The sequence below is a fragment of the Larimichthys crocea genome, chromosome X, assembly GCF_000972845.2.
Source record: "Larimichthys crocea isolate SSNF chromosome X, L_crocea_2.0, whole genome shotgun sequence".
NCBI classification, from domain to species: Eukaryota; Metazoa; Chordata; class Actinopteri; family Sciaenidae; genus Larimichthys; species Larimichthys crocea.
The window spans coordinates 5747194-5757398 of record NC_040020.1 but is presented as its reverse complement, the minus strand read 5'-3'; the positions used below and the strand labels follow the sequence as shown (position 1 = coordinate 5757398).

The following is a 10205-nucleotide window of genomic DNA, read 5'->3' as shown; positions in this document are numbered from 1 at the left end:
AGACTCTGTGGGAAACTGCAGGCCGTCTCAGTGACACAATAGATGAGTCATGAAAAAATTACACATAGCGCTAGATTTCACATTGGTAAAACTAGACACATTTTTTCCCCAAATGTAAATTTAACTACAGACACTTATTATAACCCTGAGTCAACAAAATGTGGCCATAAAAGTGGCTACTTTAATTTTTCTTTGGTGCACAGTTTCTCGTTTTGGAAAACAAACATCGTACTGTACTGTATAATAAGTTTGATGAAACTTTATGAAATCAGTGCCTGAGATAATGTTTTGAGATTTAGGATTATTAAAAAAAAGCAAACTCTGATAAGACTTCCATCTGTTCATTTTAAAGTGATCATTTCTCTCATTTATTTTATGACAAGAATACATAATACAGTAAAGAACAAAATCTTTATTTGTTTAACATTGATCAAAAGGATACCCAAAGGTATAAAAAGAAGAAATCGAGGCCCTTTACAAATGTCATAAATCAATGTCTTAAATTATTGCAACTGAAAACACGGTCTTCTGAACCGAAGCTCTCAGACAAATTAAAGTGTCTCATTGAACAGCTGAGGGATGAACTGTAGTGGGACATGTGTACAGTACATGCTAAAACCAAACCAAATGAAAACTTAAAACCTGTCCATCACTTAACAGAGACACGTAAAAACATACTTGGCAGTCATAACTCTTTGAATAATAATTAGGTTATATACACTGAACAAATGTAAAACTTTCAAATACTGCATTTTGCACCCTTAATGATGATAAAACTTGGATTTTCTAATCACTTAATTCCACTGAAGCTGAAGATAAAAATAATGATAAGCTGAAATTTCAACTTTCTGGGAGTGTCTCGTTTCTCTGCTCGGAGGAAAACTGAGCAATGTTCAAACACAAGATTTAAAAACAAACAAAACAGGAAAAATGACACTTGGTTTCAATCATCGCCTACTTAAATTTACCTCTGCTGACTCTGCGATGCTAGTGTTTAACACGAGAGGTCCATTAAGCATCAAAGAGGCGTTTCACTGTGTTTCTGTGAAGGAGTGCACTGAGAACAAAAAAAACAGTACAGAGCGTGTTTAAAATTCAAAAAGTCATGCAATCAATGTGCCAATTAAATAAAAATAAAATTACAATAGTGATGTGCCTCATTTTGAACATCCAAATATTCTTAAGATGACAGGATCAAAACGCAATAACACACCGAATCATTTTCATACATACACAGACATACATTTACACCGGATGTTCTGATGGTTAAGGCACGGTAGGTAGAGTATCTCTGATCTTTTATAAGCTGAGAAACAAGAGGGTCAAAGTTGTTGGATTTGGTGTAAAACATCTTTAAAAAAAACGGATTACAGTGATTTGAGTTCTGACATTCCTTAATCCTCACAGTTTCTGAGGATCGTTCTTTGACTTGGGGAACTCATGGATACCATGTATAAGTTGGAGGGGAGAGAGTGAGGCCTTCAGGAGAGACGCTCGCTCTTTGGTTGCTGCTAACAAAGTTACCTGGATGTTTAGAGGCTACAGCATCTTTGTATACAGCAGAATATTTTAAGTGCAAAACCCATTTTTGTAATTACGACGCTGAGATTCATGTGGATTTCTCAAACCAAAGTAAATTCAAGCTAAGAGACATGCTTGCACATGCATCGCAAAAAAGCCTACTTGCCAGCCAAACATGCGTATACTTGTGTATCAAGAATAGTCCACCAGTAATAACGTATCATCATTGAATTCAGAGATTTGGATAAACAAGGCTTGACTGTCAACATCAGAGTTGAGGCACATGCATCTTTGTAGATTTTCCTCGTGAAGGTGAAAACGTGTCCATAAATATTTCCGTTCGTGGGCTACAGCATCTCCACGTAGTTTTCAGGGATTAGGCCCCTCTTTCCCTCCAGCTCGCCCTCCAGCCAGCCCGGCTCTCTCGACTGGGTCACTGTAGGAGAGGACACAGCGTCATTTGGGGGTGGGGGACAACACCACAGGGAGGGTGAGGGTGGGGGACAGACAGAGGACGCAAAGCCTCCAGTGAGTATGTGCATGTGTCAGAGCGAGCAGAGCAGAGCAGAGGTCTGAAGAGGATACAGTAATGATGCGGGTACACTAAACTCCACTTTGACTCTTTTTTTTATATCTCCACTGTACATTTCAAGTCTGTTTTTGGATCCAGTTTTTCACCATAAGCTAAACTTCAGGAGCTCTAACAAACAGTTTAGTATGACAGATGTGTCAGAGTGCAGAACATTTTATATGGCACGCCTTCTCGAAATGCTCCCAGGATTTCTGATTTGTCAACAAAGTGAGCCAATTTAAAATTTTTTGAGTGCGTTCGCGAGTCAACAATCGCATGGATAAATTGTCAGTGAGAAGTTCTAAGGCTGAAAGTAGAGATATAAACTAATTCAATACTTCATAATTCATTTTTCTCTTGCAACATGTCTAAGCCTGCCTCGGGACACAAAGAAATGTGTTTACAAGACGGGCAGCGCTGTTGTGTGTCTATTGAACGCAGAATGGACAAGCAACATAAAAGCCCAGTCTTTCATACAGGTGTAGACAAAATTCAAAGCACATGATTTGAACCTGCTTTTGCTCCCACACTGACTGACAGGTCTTTTAAATACAGGAGCTAACACACGAATACAACTCGTTCTACATTATTAATGTTTTCTGATGTTTTTACACCGGCCTGTTCCCATGAGAATCAAATTTAATACATTAGAATAAGAACTGTATTTTAAATTATGATCGAGTGAAAAACAAAGACCCCCGCCCCTCTCTGCACGTGCACAGAGTACAATAACACGCTTGCAATTTTATACCCTGCTGCTATGGGATTGTTTTTACTGCCATTTTTGGGGCTTTCAAACTCTCTATCGAACTCTTTCAAATCAGATCTGTGAGCACACCTTACGGTACATCTACACAGTCAAGTGAGAAAATAAATAAGCGAGGCAAAGTTGCTCGTTCAGTTTAAAGTGTGAGGAAAAGCATCGACATATGGTGAAGCTTTCTTTAGACAAACTGTATGTGCGGTGGCTTGCTCAAGTATTCAAACCTTTTGACCTTTTGTACATTTGTTTTACACAATCCGGAAAAAAAATGTGCTGCAAAATATCCAACATGTCAAAGGGCTTCAAGATACTGTAGATGTTTAGTTAATGAAAATGTGAGATTTATGTCGATCACTTAATTTGATGCCTGATTAAGTGTTGAAGGACGACAGATGGAATGAAAGCAAAACTAAACTAAAAATCCCCGAACTTTGTTATCGAGGTAACTGGAGATTTAAGTTGAGATCCAAAAGAAACACAAATCATCATTCAGTAACGCTTTTACTAAACAAAACAGTTAAGACCCAAATGAAATTTCAGAATAAAAGAGTGGGGCTCAAACATAATTTAATATAGTTTATGAAAATGTGATACTTAATTCATTTTGTGTTTATTATTATTCAGATAACATGAGTTCGTATTTATGAGTTGGAAAACCACCTTCTGTTAAATTTAATTCCGCACTTGTAGGCATCCTGACATGAACTCTTCTGACCAACCATGAAACATTGATGGCTTGAATGTACACACATCCGAAGAGGAAATATTTTACGTGCAGTTTACAGAAATATGATTAAGGTAAGGTTTCAGCCTTCTAATCCATATTTATTAATGGCAGCTGTCAGATTCTGACATTTAGATCATAACTTTGGATCATTTTATCTTTGTTGATGAGACGGTTCACTTGAATGTTCGGGGGAACCGAGGATGACAATGTCGAGAAAAAAAAAAGATCGCTTTTGAAGAAAGGAAAAAGAAGAAAACTGACCATAGCCACCAATAAACTGCAGTGCATTGTGGGGTCTTATAAAAGACATAACCGAGCTTCCCTGTAAAGACTATAGTATCTCTATAGTGTCTGGGTCTCACAAAAGAGGGTTTTGACAAAAAAATAGGAACTACAAAATCCTCATTTCCTCTGAGAGTGATTAAAGCTCAGTCGAGCCTCTTCCAGACACACTGAAGAGCAAATCTGTGTCTCCTGCCCACCCCTCCTCTCACCCCCTCCCCGTTCTCCCTCTCCTCGTCTCATCTCTCTGTTCGATTGAAGATCAGATTGGGTGTTCGGTTTTCCTCCAAATCCAATATGCCAGGGCTGGTTCTGAGTGAGCGACTGGTGTAGGCGATAACACTTACCGGCGTTGAATATTGCACCGACCTGGAAGGAGAGCTCAGAGTCGTGCTCAGCCTCACATGGGTACACTGCCTTGGCTTTCCTGCTGGTGACACTGAAAAATGAAGGCAATCAGTGAGCTGGCGGAGCTTTGGGGAGGATTACCGCACAGTTCAATCTGGGCCCGGGGCCTGCTTGTTCATTCACTCACTAGCCTGAAACAGCAGAAATGGGCCAGGCTGGAAAATAAGCAAAAAGTACCAAGAGAGGAGCTGGGCCACTACACACCTCTTGCCTTAACCCTATCTCCAGTCTAGACAGACTAGCGAGCGAGTCAAAACACACCCACATGCACCCGTGTGCGTGCAAAAACACAATGAGATGCAGCGCTGTTTGTAGCAGGTTTTGTACAGCCGAAAAGGCAGGCACACATCAGGTCCGCGCAGCAGACAACCATCTATGGTGAGATAATTAAAAAGTGGCGGGGGGATTCTAAAGTGGCTTTGCACACAAACAGAGGTAGAATAGAAATCTCTCTCCACTGTGCTTCAGCTTTTAAATTCACATTTGTGAGCTTAGAAGTCGCATTTGAAATCAGTTTGATGTAAAAGAGCGGCGTCAAAGAAACCATATTCATCGCTCTGCAAAGGTTAGTAAAAAGACGTATTTATGCCATTGCGTTCCCCCGAAAAAACATAAAAACTGTTTCCACAGAAAGGTTGTTTTGCTCACCATTGCAACCCGTTATCTCGAATGCCAGCAACATTACTATGTAGAAGTTGTGCCTTCAACACACGATGCCCTGATAAATATTTCATATTCTTTCTGCAGAGCAGCAACAATGTAGGATGAGAGAGGAGAAAGAAGATATACAAACCGAAAAAAAAGAAAAAAAAAGAAAAAAGTTTGTGGTCACAGCAGAGTTGTCAATACAACAATGTTCAGCAGAGTTCTTGAATTCAGAATTTTGGAAGAATGCACTCTCGTGGAACCGCATTTTTGGAAAATGAGGATTTGTATTTATACGAAAATAACATTAATGGATTGCCCATAGAATGGCCGAGCCATTTGCAATTTCCTCTGTAGCATATGAATGCTCTGGAAATGAATTCATCATTTATTCTTGGGGAAGCAAAGCAGTAGATGAGCGTAATGGGCAGACTGTACACAGTTCCATCCGGTTCGCTTAGATACCTGTGTGTGTGTGTGTGTGTGTGTGTGCACGTCTGGGGTTTTGACAGAGAGGGGGAGAAGGTTGCTGCCCCTGCTACAGCCTATACTTCCGCTGCATTAAGATCACTCAAAGGTAAACCAAATTAAGGGCGGGTGAATATATGAGAAAGTCAGGGAAAATATTGATGCGCAAGAGTGCGAGCACATGTTCGACGAGAAAGCGATTCTGTTGAGTGAACATGCGAGATAAGACGAGCAGGCGAGCAAAGGAGCAAGCGAGCGAAAACTGAGAGAGTGAAAAGAATCTCAGAGTGTGACATTTAACCAGTGTGTGAATGTGAAAATGACATAACGAAACAGAAATAAAATAAAAATTTAAAACTTGGGAGTTGGGAGGGAAACAGACAAATAACCCGAGACAGGGAACCCTGTCTTACCTCTCCTCTGGCTTTTCTTTTTCAGAAGCAGCTGTGGTGGCAGCAGGTTGGTTTTCTCCTGGCACTCCAGAAGTGGACCAGGAGACTCCTGCTGCAGAGGCCCTGCAGATAAAACACACACACACCTTGGTTCCCACAGATCCTATGGTGTTTCTTGGCTGAAAACATAACACATTTGCCCAGAGGACTGTTTTTTCCCCCCTAATAAATAGAAAACTAATGAAAGTCACAGGTAGCAAAAAAAAAGCAGTCTTGTGTTAAAAATGTAGGACAGGGGTTGTGTTTTCATCCATTGTTAAATTGTTCAGTATCGGTAGCAACTACTGTCAGCGGTGAAACCAGTTAACCTGAGCAACCTGTTGTTATGGAGACAAGGTGAGAATAAACTTCTACATCAATCCAGAGCTTTCGGAGAGTGCAATAGGGTGTAGCTTTGACAGTGGTAGATTTGAACACCATCCACAAATCGTAATTTTAACAAGCTGAATCCAAAGGTTGAATTTCTGTGACGTTCATGTCCACAATCAGCATTAGCAAAGATAAAATATCAACATCCAGCCTATAAATCACAAAGTTGCATTTTTCTAAATTTCACCCTTGACACAGAGAGGATAAATATACCATCTTATTTCATCTTTCAACTGTACAGCATCTACACACAGGAGGACTCGCACTTTGAATTCTCTCTGTGTGCAGGTTTTTACATTTACCCCAATAACAAGGACAACAGGCTTCCATAAATTAAATAATCCATTCCACTCCATCTGCCAAAAAGCCTCTTGAAAAAGGACTGACTCCTGACAGCAGTCCACATTAACCTGAACGGTAAGAATCAAGAGCAACTTTGATATATTTGTCTCAAGGTCTGAAGTAAATAAATTTATATGACCTTCTGTATCGTTTGAAAGTTCTTGTGCTTCACTCAAACCAACCAGTAACATAACTGTGAGATTAGCTAGATCAAATCTGACCTCTGAACTTCAACCTGCCTGACGTAAACAGGCCAGATTAATAACAAACGCTCACAGTGTAAAATCATCTGGATTGACTGCATATGTAAAAACCCCAAGGGAGAGGATTCAGAATAAAAAATGCCAACTGTCATGAATTAAACATGATATTTGAATTCTCGAGGAATATTCATACATTTGCCAGTTGTTGTGTTTCTGTTCAGAGAGCAGCCAAAGGTAAAAGTCAAGCCTGTGTGCAACCACTACTACGAGTGACATCAAAAGAATAAACCCATTGCTACAAAGACTATACTTTTGACTGTAGAGGAAAGTAACTTGAAAGTGAAAACATGAAAGGACCCGTGTGTAGGATTTAGTGGTATCTAGCAGTGTAGTTGCAGATTGCAACTCCCTGGTCTCACCCTGTCCTTCCTAGGACAAAGGAGTAACAGTGGTGGACGCTACTGTAGAAACTTGGTAGTCCAACATGACGGACTCTGTGGAAGTGGACTTGTGGTCTCTATAAATATGATTTATTATTAATTAAATAACCAATGCTGACAGAAATGTATACAACTTCTGTGTGTGTAAAGTCAAACACTTTGTGATTTATCTGCTACAGTTGTGAATGTACTTTACAATGGTTGTTGTTGGGGCCAAAGAGTCTATGGCCGACCTACAGGATGGAGGTAGGGGTCCTGGTAAAGGCAGAGGAGAGCAGAGGAGAGCAGGAGTCTAAGCCAGGCATCCCTCTGTGTTCCATGCCTGCCCCAGGGCCAGTGCTAATACAGTACATAATGAGCAAATTGCTCCTAGCTGCTGCTCCCATAGAGACGTTAATAAAGGCAATTAGAGGGAGCAGCTGGGGAGGGGCTGGAGGTTGAGAGGATGTTGTGAATAGTGGTTACGTTGGCACTGGTAGAAGAGAGAGAGAGCGAGGCGGCCTTTAAGGGGACACATGGTAGGGGATCATATGTAGCCATAGGTGGAGGTGAACCAACAGTGCTGGGCCTCATGCTTTCATTTGCCCCTCTCTATATTGTGTCCTCTCACCATTTCTTCCCCTGCCTGACTCTCGGTGCGCTTGTCCATCCCCAGCGGTGGCTGTTCCATTCGGGCCTGGCCTGACTGTGGGTGATTTATAGCTCTGCAGCAGTGTGGGGCCACTGTGGTGCTCAGCTGCTCCACATCAGCATGGGGGGATAGTGCGCTGCAGTGCAGCAAATCCACTCATTAACCTGGGCCCAGGCATAACCACTGTCTGCCTGGGTCACAGCCAAGAGAAGGAATAGCAGAGGTGCACCAATACTTTACCCAGCTGCAGGTGAACCTACTCAGATGTGCACAAAACCCCAGATGCATTTAAATGTGAAAACAGAAAATGCATGTGCACACACACACATATGTAGGAAAAGTTAACATTTCTCGCTTATTTGACTTGGAAGAGGATTATACAGATCTGTGAAGATCTTTAAAATATATAGATATCTAAATAATTATAGAATAAACAGTTAGGGGGAAAAAAACCCAGTAAATGCCACATGGCTGCCCTAGAAACTTGTTAAATGTACCAGAGGTAAATGGATTCATCCCAAAATTGCTTTCACAATTATAGCTAAGCCAAACCGAGGGAAATCGTTTGCCATTTCTCTTCAACAAAAATAGCATCAAGCTTTGAATTGCTCATCCGTTGTTTTTACCCATCACAGGCCTAGCTAAGCTTCTTCTGTAAACATGATTAAATACAGTAAATGGGGACTCTTCAGTGAAAATGCACTGTATGTGAGGCTCACATTAAAATCCCTTTTCCAGATATTGGTAATAAAGATTTGTAAGATTTGTAAGTTTTAAGCTATGAGGCTTTTTTATATATAGGTATACATATCATAATATACACGAGACATTATATAATTACACATAAAAAAAGGATCACGATATCAAAAGTAGCAACATTACAAACACTGAATTCAAAAGTAAATTGGTTCGGTTTATTATTTTAACCATCAGGGTTATTATCACATGCTGCCAGGTTAGTAGCAAGGAGAAATTCATCAACAGAAGTAGACTGCTGCTTCTCATTACTGCAGGAATTTCTCCCCGCAGCATCCAGGCCTCGTTGATCCTGGCATGAAACTAACACGGGGATGAGTGGGGCTCTCAACTGTCTTTCTGCTAACGCATGGAGGGCAGCGGTGGGATTTTGTAGTGTTTCTAGTAGAAAATGGGATCAAACCCACAGCCAAGCAGCCCGTCCAGCCACCGCCAGTTTGGGTGGGCAGGAAATAACCACTGATCCACCATTTTCTGATCTACATCTGTCTGCCAGCGAGCGGCATGAAGGGTAGGGGCTACGGAGATGAAGGACAAGTGGCCAAAAAAAATGTAACCTCATTGGGCAACGGTGCTACTGGGAGAAGCTGTGACTGAATTTAGGGAGAAGAGGAGAAATGAGGCAAGACATCGAAAATGACGGAGACGATAAATCATGCCACACTCCACAAAGAGTTATTACATGATGTAGTGAGTCAGGACACATTTGTGTATGACCAGGCAGATTTTGCTGCAGCGATCCTGCAGGAAAACCGACTAATATATGCTGTTTTCCAGGTGCACTTTTGAGCACACCGGAGAGCAGATAATACATTTCTGAGAGTGGCTGGAAGTAATCTAGCAATTGCCATCCCTACTGCTCTTTTTGGCTAGGACTGAAGCCGAATCCCTGGGTTCCAGGCCAGAGAGGTGCTGTGCTAACAGGTCTCCACCATCTCACATGCTAAGATTTATGAGTGAACAAAGCCAGGGCGACACCCTGTGACATATGGCGCAAGTCTTCATAAAGGGACAGGGGCTGCAGCTATAAGGGTAAACAAGATGAATATCTCCCCAATGTCAATACGATTTACACGGCCAACGCTCGGCCACCTGTCTCCCAAACAAATAAGAGCTGAGATTTACGACCTCCTCCTGGTTGCTCCTTCCGTCCTCCAACATGATGCCACATATGTGGGAAAGCACAAAAAAAAAAAAATACCCGCAGGAAAAAAAAGGAGTTGGTTACGTAAGTAATATACAGCATTGTCTGTCTAATACTGAAACTTGGAGAAAACGCTTGATACGAACATGCCTACACACACATACACACACACACAGGTGGGCACACACCCACAGAGGTCAAAGTGAGAGAGGAATCACGCTGTCCTCTGTCAAGTAGTAAGGTGGATTTGTTTAGTTTTTTTTATTTTACAGCTCTTTTCAGCTGATGGAGAAGGAGAAAGGGACAGTGAATGAGAGAAAAAAAAGTGTATTTCAAGGTGATTCTGTAGACATGACACAGCAGAGAGTCTAACATCTGCAGCATAACCCAATAATTCATCTCTCACATCAGCATTCAAGACAAGTCATGGGCTGGAAACAACAAAAAGGACCAAGGACTTAGTAGACAGAGTGAGGACAGAAA

General features: G+C 41.4%; 1 protein-coding gene across 4 annotated transcripts in view; it reads right to left on the bottom strand.

Moving 5' to 3' along the window:
* Positions 1-340: 340 nt before the first annotated feature.
* arhgap10 (Rho GTPase activating protein 10) overlaps positions 341-10205 on the bottom strand; it is a 44618-nt gene continuing 34753 nt past the window's right edge. For 2 of the 4 annotated variants that reach the window (XM_027283011.1, XM_027283014.1), the window contains 3 exons: positions 5799-5900; positions 4212-4303; positions 341-1957 (listed from right to left, as the gene is read on the bottom strand). In XM_027283011.1, the coding sequence (XP_027138812.1) occupies positions 1869-1957; positions 4212-4303; positions 5799-5900 (283 nt within the window). In that variant the 3' untranslated portion in view covers positions 341-1868. The remainder of the gene's footprint in view (positions 1958-4211; positions 4304-5798; positions 5901-10205) is intronic. The other 2 variants (XM_027283012.1, XM_027283013.1) reach the window with 2 other exon arrangements.